Source organism: Natator depressus, chromosome 13 (assembly GCF_965152275.1).
Source record: "Natator depressus isolate rNatDep1 chromosome 13, rNatDep2.hap1, whole genome shotgun sequence".
Classification (NCBI taxonomy): domain Eukaryota; kingdom Metazoa; phylum Chordata; order Testudines; family Cheloniidae; genus Natator; species Natator depressus.
The window spans coordinates 25661266-25682375 of record NC_134246.1 but is presented as its reverse complement, the minus strand read 5'-3'; the positions used below and the strand labels follow the sequence as shown (position 1 = coordinate 25682375).

The following is a 21110-nucleotide window of genomic DNA, read 5'->3' as shown; positions in this document are numbered from 1 at the left end:
CCCCTCCGCCTTCCCACAGCTCTTAGAGGCAGAAGAGGAAGAGGTGCTCAGTGCGATAGTTGCCCAGAGTGCACCGCTCCGAATACCACTGCAAGTGCCGCAAGTGTGAACACACAATTGCGCAGGCAGCTGACAGTGTGAACACACAACAGCGGTTTCCCTTCAGCGCTCTCTGAGCGGCACCGTAACTGCCGGCGCTGTAACTCTGCCAGTGTAGACATACCCTAAGCCAGTGGTTCTCAAAGCCGGTCCGCCGCTTGTTCAGGGAAAGCCCCGGCGGGTCGGACCGGTTTGTTTACCTGCCGCGTCCGCAGGTTCGGCTGATTGCGGCTCCCACTGGCCTCAGTTCGCTGCTCCAGGCCAACGGGGGCTGTGGGAAGGGCGGCCAGCATGTCCCTTGGCCCGCGCGGCTTCCCGCAGCCCCCATTGGCCTGGAGCGGCGAACTACAGCCAGTGGGAGCTGCGATCGGCCGAACCTGCGGACGCGGCAGGTAAACAAACCGGCCCGGCCCGCCCGGGGCTTTCCCTGCACACCAACCACTGCCCTAAGCTACCGCACTACAGCTGTGCTGCTGTAGCACCGTAGGGTAAAGGCTTCCTATGCTGGCCCTATTGGGATCCAGGAAGTGGGCGGGCAAAGCTCGCCCACTGCTAAAGGATCCCCCCCCAGCCTAAGGGGGGGATCCACAGGACCTGGAAACCAAATGATTACGTGGGACAACTAATGAAGAACAGGAACGGGAGTGCGGTCAAAGGGTCAAAAAAAGGGAACCGGACGGGGACACCAAGCAGAGGATCCCGGACAGCGCCCACCGCCTTCCTATGCTGGCCGAAGGGGTTTTTCCATCACTTTGCTAACCCATCTCTCCGAGAGGCAGTAGCTCGGTCAACAGAAGACGAGAACAACCACCCCCCACTTACACCAACAACCACATACCACACAACAGAACCACTAACCCAGGAACCTATCCTTGCAACAAAGCCCGTTGCCAACTGTGCCCACATATCTATTCAGGGGACACCATCATAGGGCCTAATCACATCAGCCACACTATCAGAGGCTCGTTCACCTGCACATCTACCAAAGTGATATATGCCATCATGTCCCAGCAATGCACCTCTGCCATGTACATTGGTCAAACTGGACAGTCTCTACGTAAAAGAATAAATGGACACAAATCAGATGTCAAGAATTATAACATTCATAAACCAGTCGGAGAACACTTCAATCTCTCTGGTCACGCAATCACAGACATGAAGGTCGCTATCTTACAACAAAAAAAACTTCAAATCCAGACTCCAGCGAGAAACTGCTGAATTGGAATTCATTTGCAAATTGGATACTATTAATTTAGGCTTAAATAGAGACTGGGAGTGGCTAAGTCATTATGCAAGGTAGCCTATTTCCCCTTGTTTTTTCCTAACCCCCCCCTCCCCCCCGATGTTCTGGTTAAACTTGGATTTATGCTGGAAATGGCCCACCTTGATTGTCATGCACATTGTGGGGAGAGTGGTCAGTTTGAATGAGCTATTGCCAGCAGGAGAGTGAGTTTGTGTGTGTGTTTTTTTTTTTTGGGGGGGGGGGGTGAGAAAACCTGTATTTGTGCTGGAAATGGCCCACCTTGATTTTCATGCACGTTGTAAGGAGAGTGGTCACTTTGGATGAGCTATTACCAGCAGGAGAGTGAGTTTGTGTGTGTGGTTTTTGGAGGGGGGTGAGGGGGTGAGAGAACCTGGATTTGTGCAGGAAATGGCCCACCTTGATTATCATACACATTGTGAAGAGAGTGGTCACTTTGGATGAGCTATTACCAGCAGGAGAGTGAGTTTGTGTGTGTGTGGGGGGGGGCGGAGGGTGAGAAAACCTGGATTTGTGCTGGAAATGGCCCAACTTGATGATCACTTTAGATAAGCTATTACCAGCAGGAGAGTGGGGTGGGAGGAGGTATTGTTTCATGGTGTCTGTGTATATAATAATGTCTTCTGCAATTTCCACAGTATGCATCCGATGAAGTGAGCTGTAGCTCACGAAAGCTCATGCTCAAATAAATTGGTTAGTCTCTAAGGTGCCACAAGTACTCCTTTTCTTTTTGCGAATACAGACTAACACGGCTGTTACTCTGACACCCCCCACTTGAGAGACAAGCTGTCCTAGTTACAACACAACTTTATGTTTCAGGCCTTTACATTTCTAGGGACTTTTTTTTGTGATGCTATGCAACAGCTGGAATTTCCTTCTCTCCCCTCTGCCAGTCACTGTCCATCACCACCCTCCCTGACTCACTAGGACTCCTCAGGAGAAGGCTTTTGCTAGCTTCTGGTTCCCCTTCCAGACCTTCTCCGTGTACCCCTCAGTGAATCACTCAGCACCTTCCCCACACCCAGACTGACCAGTCAGCAGCACATTCAGGACAATCAACTCAGTTTGCACAGCCCTAGGCAGCCAAACTCCAGACTAGGGGTCGGGCCTCGATCTTGTTCCCACTGAAACCAATGGCAAAACCCTACTGTCCTCAAAAGTGCAGGGTTGGCTTTACATGAACTGCTGCCCTGAATAAGCTTTGAACCAGACCTTCAGAAACAGCTGCAAGTTTACGGCTTGTCCACTTTTACTCTTTCCCTAATGAGCCCGATCCTGCAAGGTGTTGGGCGCCACAGACGGAGGGGAGCAACATTGTGCAGGATTAGGCCCCAAACCACTGAGGTCAGACTCACGCTGCTGCTGCTGTTGTCAGCCCCCTCAAACTAAACTGAGCTCTAAACAGCCCACTACAGTTCTGAGATGTCCCAGTGGCTGTACCATGCAGGGAACTCAGACCATCGCTGGTTCCCTTTTTTGCTGAGTGGCAGGAAGGTGGCAAATGATAATGTAACAAAACCTCTGACCATCCAGGACTTCAACATTGTTGCTATGCTGGCCACTGGACACCTAGTACAAGAGCAGGGACAGAATCCCAGGCCTCCTGGTTCAAAGGGTACAAGCAATTTAGGCCCAGATCCTCAAAGGTATATAGGCACAATGGGAGTTAGGAGCCTGACCCGAAGATCTGGGCCCTGGGCTAAAGGAGATCTTCTGCTTGCATAGCAGAATAGTATTGTGTGGAGATGGTCTTGTATCTTGGTAGATGAGGTTATGACGATCCATGTGTGTAGCCTGTCAAAACATACGTCTTCCTTTGGGCTCCTCTGCACTGGAGAGTTACACTGGCAGAGCTACGTCTCTCAGGTGTGTGAAAAATCCACACCCCTGTGAGATGCAATTAAACCGACCTAACCATGGTACAGACAGTACTTGGTCAACGGAAGAATTCTTCAGTCAATATCTTCGGGAGGTGGGTTAACTACACCAACGAGAGACACCCCTCCACCCCCGCCATGGCTGTAGTAAGTGTCTACACTGAGGTGCTTCAGCAACACAGCTGCAGCAGGGCCGCTGTAGCGTTTTAAGCATAGATATGGCCTTAATCTGACTGCTGTCGCAAGGCATAGCAAAACTTGCAGTGATTGCTTCACCTTTGGGTCTCTGTTTATTTTTTTATTAAGCTACCATAAGAGAATGCCCATCCAATATTCTGGGGGCCCTTGATAATCTTTTAAAAATATCGCAGTAATTAAACAGACTCATCATTTATCCCAGTAACAAATCAAATAACCCAGGGACAGCATAACTAGAATGAACCAGCCCCTCCACGCCATCCCCATCGGAGTGCAACACCAAAGCTCGCCAGTCCTACCCACCTCCTCCTGGGCCAGGGAGAGAATGTGGGCATTGCAGGTCCCGTGACGGCTGTCACAGATCTCCGGCAGAAGTGAGATCCAAAGGTCTCATATCCACATTCCATTCCATAATCCTGTCAAACATCCATGGCTAACAAGTGCCTACTCTTGAGTCTTTACAAAAAGAAAATCATCTCCACCCCAGCTTTGCTAATGACTCCCTGCCACTGGTCTTTCTTTTCAAAAGTCCTTTAATTTTAATGCAATCCAGTGATGTACACAGAGTTCTGATTTTCCATGTTAATGGATAAAAAGTGACAAAGCTATCCCCCGAAGGCCAGGTTTTTACTATTCAGTTAAAGAAAAAGGTCTGTTTTTATAGAGAGATTTTACTCAACTTTCTTTTGCAAGATTCTGTCTTGAATTTGTTGAGAATTTGTTGTTGAGAAGTTAGGCCTTACTCCTGAAACACAGCAACCTGCTGCTCCACCCAGCTCCCCAGTGACATCAAAAGAGTCGCATGGATTCCCTTGCAGGGTTGGGGCCTTCACAGGCCTAGAGATGAAGGAAGCTGTGTGATGCAGTTTTGCTGCTGTCAGCTTCTCCTGCTTTAAATGCCTTGCTGCTGCAAACAGGTATGCATGGGCGTCATTTTAAGCACATGGGTAATGGCCTTGAAGTCAGGGGGACTGCTGCGGGGCTTAAAATGAAGCATGTGCATTCCTGAATCGGGGCCTGAAGGAGACCGCCTCCTCCCAACCGAGAAGTGATGGGAGGAAAATCTGGGCGGAAAAGTTTGGAGCATGCTTTGGGAAGAAATGCTTTCCATTAAAAACAACCCAATATATACAGCTTGAAAATTGCCCACGACTTGCATAAACTAAGCACCAAAAACACAGGTATTATTGGAACCTTGTGAGCGCCTCCTCTCAAGCTAGTTTACATGGGTTGGCTCCAGTGCAGTTAGTCCGGATTCGCAGGCGCCCACTAACAATCAGACCTCGTGTGCTTACACTGCTCTTCTGCTGGGTTTTATCTGTATAATGTTCTGCACCGAGGCTTGGGCAGCAGCGGCTACATGAGTGGGCTGGTGGGTTCCTCTCTGACAGGCTAGAGGAGGCAACTTGCCCTCTGCATTCTCCAGAGAGAGGGGAGGAGGAGATTCTCTGCCGTGTACCACCCACCCTTCCTCCTCTCCCCTCCCCCACATTTCAGATCTCATGGGGGGCGGTGAACTGCCTGCGGTTGCTTTGCTGCCCCTAAAACTGTGAACCAGCCCTGGGAAGGGGGGATCTGACGTCAAGCCCCAGAGGTGGCTTCCAGCCGGAGCTGTCAGGCAGCGTGTCAGGTATTAAAGACCCAACCAACAGCCCCAGACCCCTCCTCTTTAAAAGCCTCCGCAGGCTACACAAAGGGAGAGGGGGGCAGCTCTCCTCCACGAGCCAGGAGCACCCATCAGCTGCGCGGACTCCCCTCCGGCCCAGAGCTGGACTGAACCCGGGCGGGGACATGAAACCGACGAGGAAAAGTAAGTCTGGGAAGTTGAGTGTCTTTCGGGAAAACTTTGTGCCTGGCGAAGCGTGGCTTGCCCATCCGGCTCCCACGTACTGGTTGCTGGGGGGGGGGGGGCAGCACCCCCCCCCTCCATCCTCGTGGTTTGGAGGAAGCCACCAAACTCTGCAGAAACTCCTGCATCGCTCTGAAAAGAAAAGGCACTGGGGGGAGAGGAGGGGGAAAATACCTTCAAAGCACTGAACTATGGAGAGCGGGGAGGGGGGGAGGAATCTTTTGTTTGATCACACTTCTTGCAACATTTCAGGAGGACCAGCAAACCCGACCGCATGCCTCCCTCTGCCTTGCTTTCCCCCTGAATGAATGATCCTCTTGCACAGCACCACCACCCCCCTTCCAGGAAAAAAAAACACCAGGGTATTTCTTCCTCTTTGCGGATTTTTTACCCCCTCTGGATCTCCAAATCTCTCGCCCCAGCCCCGTCTTAACTCAGCAATCCATGTTTGCGGGGAATTTTTGTTGTTTGCTGAGCTTGTAAAGTGACAGCTGGGGGGGGGGGTTGGAGAAAGGGGGGGTGGAGGTTAGGTGGTGGTGTGTGTGTGTGGGGGGGGGGAACCGCGCAAGTTCCTGTTTCTTTTGGAACAAAGAGAACTCTGTCTAGGCATCTGTCACTCCGGGAAAGAGACAGAGAAACTTTCTCCGTGTCTCTCTGCCTCGCCCTCCGAGCTCTGCTCCCCTCTGGGCGTGTTTTTTTTGTTTTTTGGGGGGGAATCCCCTTTTTTTTTTACCGCGGGAGGGGTGCAGCTGGACCCGGGGGAGCCCCTCCCCATGCCATGGAAGGGCCGAGGAGAAAGAGGAGGTCTGGGGGTAAGATCGCAGATGTAACAGGCAGAAAACATGGAGTCCCAGTTTGTTTTGTGTGTGTGTGTGAGAGAGGCAGGGATTTAAAGAAAGGGGGAATTCCCCGCCCCCCGCCTTGCACCCGGATTCAACCCGCAACTTTCCAAAGTAGCCAGCCCCCTCCCCGCACCTAGGGCTGGGGGTTCGTTTATAAACTCAGGTTTTGAAGAAAAAGGGGGATTTGATTTTGCTTTGGCTGCTTTTTTTGGTCTCTTACCAAGAGGGGAACTTTACTTGGGACACGTGATTTCTCCTTTTTGTGTGTGTCTCTTTCTTTTGAATCCAAGCGGAGGAGAGAAGTTTCTGGGGGGGGCTGAAGGGTCTCGCTGGTCGGGAGCTGCCCGGGCTGGTGTGTCTACTCGCACTCCCTTTGTGCGGGGACGCGGCCGCTGGCTGGAGAAGATGTTGGACTTTTGGAAACCCGGCTTTGCAGAGTGTTTGGGGTTTTGCATGTGGAGGGGCTGGGGAGAACTCAAATCAAACCAGCGTGTTTTAAATCTGCTGCTGCTATTAACCCACCGCCCCCCTGGCTGTTTTGGATTTCTCCTCGGGCTGGGTCGCGCTTCCCCTGGGCAGCTGGTGGTGGGGGCAGCTCAGGGCCAAAGGGAACCAGCAGAACCTCCTCCATCCCGGCTCAGTTACAGAGCGCCCCGAAGCGGAGCACAGCAGAGGGCCTCTGTCTCACGTAACCAGCAGCTCCCCCTGGTCCCTGGGCCACTCAGGGCTGCAGGCAGGAGCCGGCCAGGGATCCATTTGCTTTTCTAATTAGGGAGACAGCTTTGCCATTTTCTCCTCTTGAAGGGAGGAAGGGGCTTGCACGGCAGTGGACTTGAATCTACTTTGTTGTGTGCGTGCGTGTTGGGGAGCAGCGCCGCGGTTTTGAATGCCATCTCCAGACCAACTCTGCCACATGGCCGGGAAGGGTAATGAACTAACTGGAGGAACCAACCTTAGGCCAGTTTGAATTTTGCCCATTGGGTTGTGTATCAATTAACGAAGATGTCTGCAGCTGCACGGGGGAGGGAGAGTAGCAAATGAGCTTGGAGACTTTTTTTTGTTTAAAGCAAACCAAGAAATGACTTTGAGTGTTCTCATGTCTGCGCTCTGCCTAGGGCTAACACGCTCAGAGGGTGACAATGGGCTTCTGTAAACACTTTGCAGAGGGGTTTAGATTTATATTCAAAATCTTACCTCGAATTATATGCAAGATCAAAGGGTATTTCTTCTAACTGCTGTCACAGCTTTGAATTGTGAGGCTGACTAACACAAGTTTGGCACATTCCTTGGAGTCCAGACACTCATAATGCATGGTTGGCTTTGTGTTGTTTTCTTAAAGCGGCCAGTGCTGGGCCCTGATCCTGCAAAAGTTTACAGGTGTGCTTAACTCCACACACTGAGTTGTTCCAGGGGAATGGGAGTGTTAAGCCCATGCTTAGCTTGAAGCACGTGAAATCTGCAGGATCAGGGCCTTGGGGACTAACGTTAGGCTTCTGAACAAATGGTCTGTTGTACAGAGCACCCTGTAACTTCTGTTTATTTCACATTTTGGCCTCTAAGGGGGTTATATTATAAATGTGAACCGGTTACTGCGGGGAATACAAGGCAATAAACCCCTCTGAGGAGGAGATGGAGGTGCAGTGCCTTTGAGTTGCTGTTTGGGGTCTGCATGGGACTAGATTGAACATGATGGTTTCATCTTGATCTTTGAGCCACTCTCAGGGTTGGGATTCTGCCCAAAACAGGGCTCAGCTGAGGGACTGCTTGTTAATTTAACCCCTTTGCATCAGGCCAGTCACAAAATGGAATGCGGCATAACCTGTGCCTTGTTTTGTTTTCCCTTTGCTAGGCTTTAACCAGGAGCGGTCTGCAGGCAGCTCTACCATGTCAGACAGTGACCTCGGAGAAGATGATGGGACTGCCTCTCTGGACCTGTTGCAGTCAAATAAGAGGAAAAGAAGGGGGAACCTCCCGAAGGAATCGGTGAAGATCCTCCGAGACTGGCTCTATGAGCATAGGTTCAATGCATATCCATCGGAGCAAGAGAAACTCAGTCTGTCTGGACAGACCAACCTCTCTGTGCTGCAGGTGAGAGCTTCTCTCTACCTTTCCTATCCCCCCAAGAGGATGTATTTGTGGTGACCGGAGGGGGTTAAGTTAAATGCATGGCACATGGCGGTTGGGACCTGGCCCTGCCTAAAAATATTTGGCAGAAAACTGCTTTGCATTTGTATTGTGCAAGGAGAACTCGTTTGAAGATCTCCAAGAGCATTGCGTACTGTAATGCTTTAAACATGGCACCACTCCCGTGAGACAGGTTGTAGGTATTGGGGGGGGGGGGGGGGGCATTTTACGGTGGTAAACTGAGGCAGAGAGGTTAAGCAGCAAAGCTATTTTTACATGTACAGCACCTTTCCTCCTGAAAGACCCCAGAGTGATCCATAACCCCAACACCTGCTGCCCAGTTCTGTGGCAGCGGAGTGCAACCACAATGCAAAACTGTAAGGGGGGCGGGGTTGGCCTTTTGGACGGGTTGTAACCTCTACTCTTACAAAAATTGCCTTGGGGTCTTTATTCCTATTTGTTTATAAGGTTTTTCTAGTGAGTGTTACTGGACTATTGCTCTCATGAGTGCTAAGTTAAAGGGCAGATGCTGCTACCTGTACTCCTATCAAATAGTGCCTTTGAAAAATTGCTGGATTTGCTAGAGGAGACAGGTGAAATGTGATTAGACTTTAGTTGCAGCAGCATCTCCACTGGAGGGTTGTGCAGTGACACCCACTCACACCTGGTCTGAATCTGAACCCACTGCATTAGAAGAGGATGCAGCGCAGCTGGGGAGTTACTGTGGGCAGAGTGCTACTCCAGAGACTCGGATATCAGAATGAGTGTGATGATTTCATCCCAGTAACCTAGTCTGGGGAAGCTGGCATGGGGAGCAACAGCATCCCAGAGCAATTCTCCATCCATCTGTGCAAGGCTGGAAGATTACGATGCCTCTTTTTGAATGTGGGCTGTGCCAGGGGGACCCATGCCTTGGTCACTCCTGCAGGGTCACTGCGGAGTGATTCACATGAGGCACATCTGAAGGCAAACGTTGGCTAGTGCAGGAGGAGGCTGGGGCATTAATGCCTGTTCTGCACTCAGCACTGATTTCTTAGCCATCTTGGGGCGCAGTTCAAGGTGCTGGGTTTGACTGGGTCCCTCCCAGTTCCCTGTCTCCCTGTGTGGTATGATGGCAATTGAGATCAGCTAAGGCATGCTGGCTGCCAGCCCCCAAACTTAGATGGGATGGGGCTGTAGATGGGGAGGGGCCCCAATCCTATGATCCAACAGAGCTAAAGCCCATTGCTGGGTGATATTTAAGCACACTCAGGGCTGACCTGTCTCTGTGGGGCTCTTTCGCCCCACACTTTCCTTTTCTTGCCATGGAACTCCAGCTCGGACATGTCCCAGCATCATGAGTATTCTCTGGACTGTGACGCTCTGAGAGACTTCCCTCTTCTTGCCCCCTGGAAGGCTTGATTTGTGCGTTCTGTGGCAAGTCATATCCCTACCGGTGGGGGTGGGGAGGGGGCATTCTGCAGGGTGAGTTTGAGTGCTGCTAGGTTGTGGGATGTGCCCACTACAGCCCTGTCAGTTTGGCCTCTCTAGAGATGTCCTGACAGCACCCAGCTCAGCAGGGTCTGGGTGGTGAGGGGCTCTGGGAAGGATCACTCTGTTGGGGCAGAGGCTGAGCTGGCTGCAGCTTCCGTATGCCAGGCCCAGAGAGGCTGGCCTGTGCTACAACCAGTGGTGGATGCAGGTGCCCCCCCCCCCTTACCTGTGCTGCAGGATGAGCAGCAGACTACAGGACATTTTGACATGTGAAGCTGCCTATCCCCCAATTATTCTGGGGAACACCCCTCCCCTTGCGAATGGTGCGGTCATAGTCATACCCCTCCCGTTGTGTGGAGAATCCTCTTGATCACAGCAGGAGTTGTACTGCTAGGTCCTCCCTCCAGCCACCCCCCTCCCCCCAACCCTGTAGGACAAAGAGAGAAGAAACCAAAGGATGGTGATGGGGGTTTTCCTTGTAATGTGGACAGAGTGTAAGTCCCCCACCAGGAATCTGGCCAGTGTGCTGCCTTCAATATCCCAACTCTGGTGAAAAGCGCTGGGGATCCTTCATGGCAGCAAGTGATGATTAACTGTGATTTTTGCAGAGTATTTTGAAGATGGCATCTCCAGTAGCATAGGGCTCCTTGGAGCCAGTGTACTGGCGCTGGCTTAGAGGAAAAGTGCCACCTGCCAAATAGCCCCCACTCCTTCTGTAGTGCTCTGGTCTTCCTTCCGTGGCTCCCAGCTACTTGCCGATAAGGCCTGACCCTGCCGAAGTGGAAGATCAGAAGCCAAGATTATGCTGTTATGCTCTGCCTTGCTGCTGTCCCTATAAAGACTTGGCTAATATTATTTGTTTTAAGAAAGAAAAGGAGGACTTGTGGCACCTTAGAGACTAACCAATTTATTTGAGCATAAGCTTTCGTGAGCCACAGCTCACTTCATTGGATGCAAGTGAGCTGTGGCTCACGAAAGCTTATGCTCAAATAAATTGGTTAGTCTCTAAGGTGCCACAAGTCCTCCTTTTCTTTTTGCAAATACAGACTAACATGCCTGCTACTCTGAAACCTGTCATTATTTGTTTTCTGTCTCACTTATAACTTGCTGGCGAACAGAACCTAGAAGTTCAAGGTTCTCAAGTCTGAAAGGTGATTGGTGGTGGTGGTGGTTGTTTTTTATTCTTATTTAAAAACTGAAAGGTCAGATTTTTCAAATAAACCAGGTGCCAGTTATCACCTAATTTCAGGGCACGGTCACGTGACTGGATATCCTAACTGTACATTTGGATGTGCACAGTGCCCTGCTTTGCACATGCACTTGTGATAATTGTGTAGGCAGCTTCTGCACAACACTTGGACAATCTGGCCATGTATTTTGTTACGGCTGACTCCCCCCCCTCCCCCCCAGCAGCAGGGCAGACATACACTCAGCATGTGACTCTCTCTAAACTTGTCTTCCCTTTCATTTTGGGAACGCTGCAGCTGCTCTGGTGATGCTAGAGAGCTCGTGGAGCTGGCTCAGTGGTGCTTGGGCCAGTGGCTATCCATTATCTGGTGCAGACAAAGTTGATGATAAGTTTGGGATGTAGGCATAATAATACAAAGGGTATCAAATAGTGCATAAGTGCCCCAAAGCAGTGCCTTGTGTACTAACATTGTCACTTCCAGTGACTCTTCTTCCCCCAGCCTTCCATGGCGGGGGGAGCTCTGAGGTAGCCCCTGTCACATCGTGGTGTGGTGGCAGTGACTCAGGGTGTGGGGAGGATCTGAGCAAACCTCTCTTTGCAATCACAGAAAAAACTAAATGTACTGAGCCCTGAATGCACCCCAGAGGTGGCATTGGAGGTTCAGACTTGACATTTCCATTTGAACCGCTGCCAGTCGCCCAGGCTCTTAGAGTCTCTTAAAAATCAGGTTAAGTACCAGCCACCACCCAGTCCAGTGCATGTGATTATATATTTCTGTCCACCATCTCTCAGAGCGGGGGGCCAGTGGCTGGCAGACAAGGAATGTGAGAGCAGCAGTGCTCGGTCTCCAGGGAAACCAGGAAGCCATGTATCTCAACTTTTTTGCAAAGTAGATAAGACTCTTGTGCCTGGTCCCAGGAAACCTGCAGATTCAACAAAAGCTTTGTTGCCTGTGAGTTTGAAATTGACTTAACACCCCCCCACCGGCTCCTTCCTTACCCATCCCCCAAACAAACAAATCTAGAGGAACCCAACAGGCCTACTCCATAGAAGTGTGTGTGTGTACACACACCCCAACCATCCATAATGGGGCCTGATTCTGAGAGGTGCTGAGCACCTGTAACTCCCAGGGACCTCAGTCGGAACTGTTGCTTTTGGCTTGTCTGGGGCCAGTAGTGTGAAGTGCTGAAACTGTCAGTGATTGCCAAGCTCCCACCTCTCTGTGTGCTGTAATGGTGAATAGCAAAAGAACTGGTGCTAGGGAAACCACTGGCCTTACTTAAAAATAAGCTGGGGGTTACCTTTAAAGGGGAACGGGGTACTTAAGGTTGGTCCCTGCGTTAGCTGGTTAGTTACAAAACCTACTGGATACTAATGCTTGCTTGAAGTGTGTTTTGTCTAATCCAAGCCATGCTGTATGGCGGGGTCCGCAACGCGCTGCCTGCCGGGCATTTTTGTGCACCTGCAGGACACCCCGCTGCCAAGCGTGGCTGCCGGAGAACCGCCCGGCGGCATTTCAGAGGTGATGCGTCTTAATTGGCTGCGGCATTTCGGCACCCGCCACAGTCTTCTGGGAGTACCAATGTGCTATTCCCACAAGAAAGGTTGGGGACCACTGCTGTATGGTGTGAATCCAGGCACACCACAGCCTAGTGCCAGTGTCCAACACACAGAGTGCAGCTGACTAGAAACCAAACATAACCACTCTAATTACCTTGTTAGGGGTCAGATCCTCAGCCGCTGTTACTTAGCAGAGCCCCAGTGATCTCAGAAGCGTGCTGTAGATTTACATCAGCTGAGGATCTGGCCCTAATTTGTTACCTGCAATTATCCTGGTAAAGCAGAGAGAAAACTCCCCTCTCTAGTTGCGCTATCCACACTGAGTTACATGTATAAAGGAAAACAAACAAGATGAATGGTACAAAGTCAATAGGTTTTTGGGTTTTTTTTATTTAAAGGCTTTTTCTGTTGAATACTCTACATCATTGCTTATAGCCTTTAAGAAGTGTGGGTGTTAAATGATGGGTCCCAGTCCTGCTATGACTTAAGTGGGAGCACAGGATAGGATGGGGCCTATGATTTTTGTGACAGTGCCCCTTTAAGAAAATCAGACTAGAATCTAGAGACATTGTCTGATCCTTGAAGCCTTCCACATGCAGAACTTTAGAGAGAGCTCTCACACAGCTTGCAAGATTAGGGCCTGTGTGGCATGAAATAGTGACTTTTGTAAGAGTGTCAGATGAAAACTATTGTCTGAAAGTCACAAAAAAACAGAGCTCTTGATAATAGTGATCCAAGTTGCAGTAACTTTTCTGTCCTCGGCGGTATATTTTTCACAGCTGTTGACTTGGAAGAGATCAGTCGCTTTGCTTTCTATGTAGAACACAGTGATTTTCATCTAGCTTTTTATTGTTTTAGATCTTGATATACATTGCAGAGCAAATTGAATAAATGGCAGCTGCATTTCCAAGGGGCTTGCAAACATCTACCCACGAGCCTTGCTCAGTTAGTGCACATATTTTTGAATGCTCCTTTGAGAGTTTGACCATAATTCTGCTAGTTGGCAAAATAAATGGTAATATGTTAGTACCACTTTTATAGTGCACTGCAGTATTAATTAGATCACGGGTGGAAAGGGCTATCTTTCTGTAAAGAAATGGAAACCCTAAATAGCAAACAAATCCTTACTACTACTTCTTAGCTGTAGAGTTGCTATGCATAGTTAACAGCCTCTGCACTTCACCCCAGAGATGGACATATTTCAGTGGTCCATGAGAAATGATTCCTACATATATACATTTTGAGAAGTGTGCTGGGATGAAAGGCATCGTATAAATAGACTTGGCAGAATTCAAGTTTTATGGATAATATCGGTTTGTTTTTAAGAACTCTGATCTATTTAAATCTTCACAACTATGGGAAATATGGGGGGGAGACAATTATTCATTGACTGTCGACATTGAGATTGAAAAAGTTAAAGCTTTATAACTGTTAAAAGCCACATTGTATTAGCAGGCGAGTCTTGGATTGTGATTGCCTTAACAGCAGTCATGTGGAGGAGTGTCTCTTCCATGCCTGAGTGTTGCTGACCTGCAGCCAGGCGGGCAAGAATGTTACACTAATCTGCCTGTGTTTGTTTAACAAAGTCCTTGCATTACGTGAGGGAAATCTGTCTCCGGATCTGGGATGTATGGGCCCATTGAGCTAGAGTGAGTCTTATGGCAGGAGTTGGCCATGTACAAATGCTGCATCCTCTACTTCCTATCCATCCTTCTTATCAGATCTGGAGCAAGGGAAAGCATGTTAGGCGTCTTGGAAGACTCCCTTTCAGCTTTGCCCTGGGTTGGCTGGGTAGTATGTCAGAGTAGGAGACGTGTTCAGGTGACAAGGGCACAGCTGGTCTTTTGGTCCAAACCAGTTGGACCTTACTGCCCCCCTCCTCCTGCTTATTTTGAAGAGGGACATACAGGAAAACTTGTGCAATCTGATTACTGCAGTGAGTGTGGTTCTCCCAGAATGGTTCAAATGACCTTTGTTCTTACAGGTTTCAGAATGACATGGTTTGCTAAGGGTCAATTGGCATGGATGGCAAAGCTCTCATTGGCTTTGGGAGCAAGACTGGACCCTTGAGCCTCTCCCCACAGTGGGCTCAGAGCCACGTTAGCTGCAGCCATCCTGAACCATTCTTGTTAGCGGGGCTCTAGCTTTGTCTGAGGCAGGGCTACAAGTGTTATAACCGTGTCCTGAATCGCTGCTGTAGAGTTACTGACGGAGCTTAGTCTGCAGCTCGGCCTGTATCAAAGTTTTGCCGTGAGCCAGAGTGTAACATGGTCTTTGTGGGGGGAACCCTAAATCCCTGCCCCTGAGGCAGCAGAGTAACAGCACAAAGTGGCACAGCCTCCCCTCTGCCAGGCCAGCTGTGCACGGAGCTGGCCCAGGCCCCAAAGTGGGCTATGCTGGCAAGGAAACAGGTGAATCAGCTCCCCTGAGCAGCCTGGGCCCCCTGGAGCGCTGGCTCCACCTCAGACCTGCCTGGGCCATCAGCAACTCAAAGGGAAGGAGGGCAGATGGCAGCAGCTCAGCCTGCCCTCCCTGAGGTGGTGCTGAAGGGAAGTTTACCCTTCTTTGCTTGACTTGGGGCAAGTGAAGCCTAGGGAGGTGTCATGGCTTTGGCCGGAGGGCAGCCACATCCCTGTCATAGCTGTTCTCTTTCCCTCCGCAAAGAGGCGTTCTTGTCCTGCCTGGCTCCGTGGTGCCTTGGCCTCTCACCCGCAGGACTGCACTGGCAGACGACCTGACTGAGCTGTGTTTTGTCTCCCCAGATCTGTAACTGGTTCATCAACGCCCGGCGACGGCTCCTCCCCGACATGCTGCGCAAGGACGGCAAGGACCCCAACCAGTTCACCATCTCTCGCCGAGGGGGCAAGACCGCAGACGTGGCCCTGCCCCGTGGGGCTGCCACAGGCTCTGGGGGGCTGGTGATGCCTCCTGTGGCTCCTGCTACGGCTGCCGCCACCCCCAAGGTGATGTCCATGTCTGTCTGCCCGCAGGTGATCTGCTCCTCCACGCAGCCGCTGGCCAGCAGCCTGACAGTGGTGAGCACACATGGGGCTGAGCAGGAGAAGCAGGCCCCCTTCCCCAGGATGGAGCCGGACCTCCACCCCAAGCCTCAGCTGAGCACAAGCAGCACCATGGCGTTGCTGGCCAGGACGGATGCGGCCAGCCCCACCAGCGGACTCTTTAACACCCCGCCCCCCACGCCGCCCGAGCTCTTCGGAGAGGACTTCAGCAGCTTCCAGCTGCTGGTGGAGGTGGCTCTGCAGAAGGCGGCTGAGCTGGAATCGCAGCGGCAGAATGGGCAGCTGCCCCCGTTATGGCACACGGAGCCCCAGGCTGCCCCAGTCTCCAAGTAACCTGCTCTGTGCCGGCTCCAGCTGGGTCTGCCCACCCTTCCTGTCTTCTAGGGTTCTGTCGGGTTTGGCCTCTGCCGGCTGAAGGTGGTTTTGTTTTGTTTTGTTTTTTTTTTTCCCCCTATTGTTTTTCTCAGCAGTGAAGATCCTCATCCCAGACATTATACGGCCTTCTCCCACCAGGAGGGGACCCAAGGAGCCTGACGGCATTCGGACCTCCGCAAAGCAGCCCTTGTGGACTGCAGCATCTTCATCTGGGGGGACACATGACCCTTCTCATTGTCACGGTGTTCGGAAGCTGTCAAGCATCCCTTGCACCTTTGATTCCACCCTGGGTTTCTTATATCATTCTGGTGACATCACCTCTCTTCAGGTGCCTAAAGGAGGGAGGCCTGGCTCCTTGGAAGGATCTTAGTGGCTGATGTGGAGCGAGAGCTTTGTAGCTGGCTGACCTCTTACTAGATGATTATTTTGCTGTGTAAAACCTGCTGACTTTATGGGAGAAAAACAGACGAAGTGTCCAGCCAAAACTACATCTAAAGGGGAGAGAAAACTTCTGGGTTTTGAACACCCAGGAAGAAAAGACTTTCCCCTAAACCTCTCTGGCCCACTTCTTTGTTTCTGCCTTGTATATATTTTGTGAACGGAGAGTTTAGTCGCAGAGCCTTGAGCAGCCCTGGAGAGCCTGTGGAAAGGCAAAGATCAAAGTAACTGGAAAACTTAAATCTGTGGCTTTTTTTTTTTTTCCATTGAAACAAACAAAAACCCCTAATGTTGTTGTTGCCAGTAAAATCTCTGAGGTGCTGTTCAGCAATCTTATATGCTGAAAACATTTCTTGATTGACTCTTTTTCCTTTGGGAAACACTTCACCGTTTCTCGTGCGTTCCTGCTGAATATGTGCACCTCCTCTCATGGAAGGGAGACAGGAATGTACTGATGTCCTGGGAGGATACCGACCAAGAGCAGAGGAAAGGGCATTTGAATGGGGTTGGAGATTAATCTTGACTGTGAAATAACTTGTACTTTTTTTTTTTTTTTTTTATAAATACCCTCTTTCCAGCAGAAGAGGGAATCTTTGTGGGCGTGGACTGCCTGCTTGTTCTCTTGCTGTTGTAACATTCGCAGCCTGCATGAGGCATTCCCTGGAAAGCAGAGTCTTGGTGAAGCTAGTGATGTGCTAACAACAAACTGCCTGCGTGCAGGTTGGAATCTTCAAACTCTTGCTTTCATCGTGCTGAATGTAGTTCCTGCCATGCTGGTGAAGCAATGGTGACCTCCCGTGGCCAGCTGGCTTATTGCGCAGAGCAGGGTCTCTCGTGCGCTTTGAGCCTGCAATCTCTTCTGTGGCCACAACCACAAAAGCAAAACAAAAAACCTACGTAGCCCTGTGAATAGTTGCAGTTGCCAATGGGAGTATAGGGGTGGGGTGGGGTGGCGTGGGCCACAACCTGCACGCAGAGCAGTTATGAATCCAAATAGCTGTGAGTTACAGGCCATGCACCTTTCATTTGAATTGTAACTCTTGGAGCCTGCAGAAATGGGAACAACATGGGTTGAATGAACATCCCCGTGTTTAATATTGCTGTTTCACTGTAAATGTAAGTTAAATAGCGATATATACGTACCTATATATCTATCTTGAGAAACACTAATCCTAGGTTGTTAGCCTAATTATTATGTTGCATGAATAGTGATATTAATGTCAGCAGGATACGACTGGCATCCGTGCCTGATGCTCATGCAGATGGGAACTTGTGGGCAGTGGAAGGGGAGCAGTGCATTGTGGGATTTGGGGCAGTAAAGGGAAAAGTGGTGGCTTATCAGGGAATCCCCCCCCCCCCCCCTTTTTAAATAACCTTTTGCTTAGACCAAAATGGGGCCATGAGAAGGAGCAATGCAACTTGTAGCAGTTGGGAGAAATCCCTTCCCATGTCCTGTAGATAAGTCAAGAGATCTGACTTCCTGTTACCCTACACTGTGTGTGCGGTCCTTAACACCAGCGCTCAGTGGGTATAAGATGTTCCCATTCTGGTTTGATTAGTGTCTCACACCCACTGTGTGCTGGTACAAAGGACCACATGTGGTGCAGGGCACCACAGATTCCTGACAGATTCCTTTCCCAGAGGAGGTAATGCTACAGTGCACCAGGCAGCTGCCCAGCCTGGGTTTCTATTCGTAGTGATGTTCCCTGCAGAGCTGTGTGGTGCTGGGGTTTTTTTTTTTTTTTGGTTTTTTTTAAGGGACAAAAGTGATCAATTTAGGCTTTTTTTTTTTTTTCCTCTCTCTTCTACTCTTTTTTCCCCCTTCTCTCCCCCCGCGCTGGTCCCATCTGTTCCTGGATGGAGGATGTGAACCTTGCTTTGCTCACAATCTCCTGGCCATCCTAGAAGGGAAAGGCTTTACCATTGGCTTCTTGGGGGGGATGGGGGGGGGTGGAGGAGAGTTCTCACCTTCTTGTTTTCCTTCCTCTCTGCCCCATTCTGGAGGATCAAACTTCCTGGGACTGGGCTGAGAAGCATTGGGGCTGGTGTATATAATAGAAGGGGGGGGGGGGAAGAGAACTGCAGTTCCCACAATGCACTGCTCCATCCAGCATGGGCACCACACGGTGGTATCCTGTTTGGCATCTTGATGGTGAAGCCCCTCCTGGTTGGGCTTGGATGTTTGTGGAGATTGAAGCAACAAAGGGGAGGGAAGAATCGTCTGAATGAAATTTATGGAGCAAAAAACTACTGTAAATAACTTTTTGGTTTTTTTTGTCAAATAAAGGTGTTTTTTTAAAAAAAAAAATACATAATGGGCGTGCTGTGTCTTGTTTTCTAGGTTTCTAGCTGCTTATTAAATCCAGTATTTATAAATCGGGGCCAGGGGTAGGCCAGGTGATCCAAAATCTTGTGCTGAACTGCTGCAACTTTAACAAGCAGGATTCAGGGTTAAAATGCAGCTCAGATCTGAAAAGTAACCTAATAAAATGGGCATTGGTCCATATTATCCTCTGTCTTCCATATCAAATGTCCTGAATTTGCACCATTCTAACTGCCAGGCCTGCATGCTCCTCCTGGGAGGTGAGCTGGCTTCTTTCCTGGCCTCATTGCCATGGTGGGAAAAGGTCTGGCAGGGGGCCTGTCTTGCTCTTGGTAAGCCTGGTAGAAACCTGTTGCCTCCATTGCTGAAGGAGGAGCCAAAGTGATTAGCTTGCTCGCCTGTGGCTGTGTCCGCTCTCATAGCTAAAGCTGGCAGACCGCCCCCGCCCCCAGGCTCTTGGCAGCTGGGGGTAAGAGGTTCTATTGTTTGTCTCTCTGCTGTGGCTCTGAATGGCACATGAAGCTACTGGGGGCCAGGAAAAGGGCCTAGAGTGAGCTGAACCTGTGGGTCACTGTGACAATATCATTATCCAACTTCCTCCAACCCCAGCAACCTACCAGGTCCCAGCCCTGGAGCTCCTGGGGCAGAGAGAGAGAGAGAGAGAGGAGAAACAGGCAGTGAGGGCATGCATAGAGCTGCCCTTTTCCCATTCTCCTACGCAACAGTCCCAGGTCCCCACTTGCCTTAGAACGCTGCCCACTAGGTCCAGGACAGGGAAGCAGGGCCAGCACTGTTGCTGCTGGAAGATGCCATCTTGGCCCCACAGGGATTGGACCTGGATGTGGCTGGGGTGTAGCCTCAGCCCCCATGCTGGCAAAAATGCAGCACTGCAACCTCCCACTGAGACAAAAGGGAAATGGTAACAACCTAGCTAGGGTTGGGGTTCTCTTTTCTCTGCTTCCCCCTTTCTGGAGGGATGAAGGGGGTTTCCCTTGGCTTTCAGTTACCTGGAACTGACTGATGCATGGGACAAGGTCAACTGGCTTATAAATACACACCTCCACCGCAGGTGTGAGCTCCTACCTGGGTAATCTGCCTAGGGGCTTATAGTGAATGCACCCGGTGCTGCCTGATTCATCACCTGGACTGCTGCAGAGTGATTTAATCGGTCTTGTTTCTAAGGCAGCTGTGAACCAGCCTATTGTGCATATAACAGCATCCATCCTTCTGTCCTGTGCTGAACTCACAGTAGTGTATAACCCTGGGTTCTGCCCTACATACCTGCCTTGTGCTCCCCGTAGCTCTGTTAGTTCTGGCTGTTCTGGGCCCAGGGCAGATGTGGATAGAGACGGGTACTTCCCCCTGGAATCTAGTAATCAGCACATGATCATTTTGTTTCTCTCCATCAGCCACAGCCTAAAGGGCCTTTCTCCAGTGGGGAAGAGGCACCTCCCTCAGCCTGAAATTAATAGACAGCAGCATTGACTTTTAGGGCTTGGCTATACAGGGACAGTTGGGACACTTATGCTGATTTAACTAAAGGCATGATGTTAAAGAGGATTAGTTAAATCCCTGTGTGGATGCTGTGATTCAGAATTAAACTGATCTTAATTCAGTTCAGTTTAAGGATTCTTAAAAATCACTAATAATTCCTAGGGGTAGCATTCGGGGTGGAGGTTGGGGGGATTCTAGGAGGCTTGTGGGGGCAGAGGCAATGAACGCTTCCAGGGGGAGGGAACTATGTAGCAGATAGGCCAGGGGGGCTCTCCCCACTGGCTCAGCATCCCCAAGGTCCTGCAGGAGCAGCATTTTTGATACCCTGGCTGTGATCCAATGCTGGAGCTGAGCAGGCCCTGGAGAGAGATGGCAGTAATAAAGATGGCATGGCGGTGAGTGGAAAGGAAGAGGTGAGAGGACTGAGCACCAGAAGCTGGGGCAGGGGCAAAGGCAGGGCCAGCAGCACTCATTCACCCAGGGATGCAGTCTGGAGCTGAGCTTATGGCTGGGGGGAGAGGCGGCTCTGAGGCAGGACAGAGGAGGAGAAGGACCTGCTGCCTAGGCAGCGATAGCAGGGGGGAAATGATTAACATGTCAGGAATTAAACAAGGCAGAATGGCAGGCTCAGGGCACAGGGTCATGAGGTGCGCCTCTCCTTCCTGACCCCCACTGCACCAGGCTTTCCCTGGCTTTAGCCCTTTGGAGCCTGGCAGATGTGTTGGCTGGAATGATCTTTCCAGCTGCCGGTGACTTAGCTGTAGGCCTGTAGGGACTGCTTTCTACCGACATGTCACACCCTGCTCTATACAGCCCCAGAGCATGGGATACAAGCAGCTACATAAGGCAGGGAGGTGTGTAAAAGGCATCCTACGGCCTACCTGCAGACATCTACCGCTCACTTACCCCCACTCCCATGGCAGTGGCTTCTCCCCCTAAAGTGAGGCTATTTGTACTGCTGCTTGGAAAACTAGTACCTAATGGTAGG

At 50.6% G+C, this 21110-nt stretch overlaps 1 protein-coding gene across 4 annotated transcripts; it reads left to right on the top strand.

The window, feature by feature from the left end:
* Positions 1-4935: 4935 nt before the first annotated feature.
* On the top strand, positions 4936-18157 carry TGIF2 (TGFB induced factor homeobox 2). Of its 4 annotated transcripts, none has more exons than XM_074970262.1 (3): positions 4936-5245; positions 7976-8214; positions 15235-18157. In XM_074970262.1, exons 1-3 carry the CDS (start codon positions 5227-5229, stop codon positions 15823-15825), a joined length of 849 nt encoding a protein of 282 aa, XP_074826363.1. In that variant the 5' UTR covers positions 4936-5226; the 3' UTR covers positions 15826-18157. The 4 variants fall into 4 exon arrangements, with proteins under 4 accessions (XP_074826363.1, XP_074826360.1, XP_074826362.1 ...); XM_074970259.1 differs by lacking the exon at positions 4936-5245 and adding an exon at positions 5518-5646; XM_074970261.1 differs by lacking the exon at positions 4936-5245 and adding an exon at positions 6014-6096.
* Positions 18158-21110: the final 2953 nt, after the last annotated feature.

Excerpts from the sequence above, each read along its gene's own strand:
- TGIF2 (XM_074970259.1), top strand. The coding sequence starts at position 5,589 with ATGAATGATCCTCTTGCACAGCACCACCACCCCCCTTCCAGGAAAAAA. Across the intron at positions 5,647-7,975 it reads CAGGAAAAAAAAACACCAGG|GCTTTAACCAGGAGCGGTCT; the intron begins GTATTTCTTCCT and ends TCCCTTTGCTAG. Across the intron at positions 8,215-15,234 it reads CCAACCTCTCTGTGCTGCAG|ATCTGTAACTGGTTCATCAA; the intron begins GTGAGAGCTTCT and ends TTGTCTCCCCAG.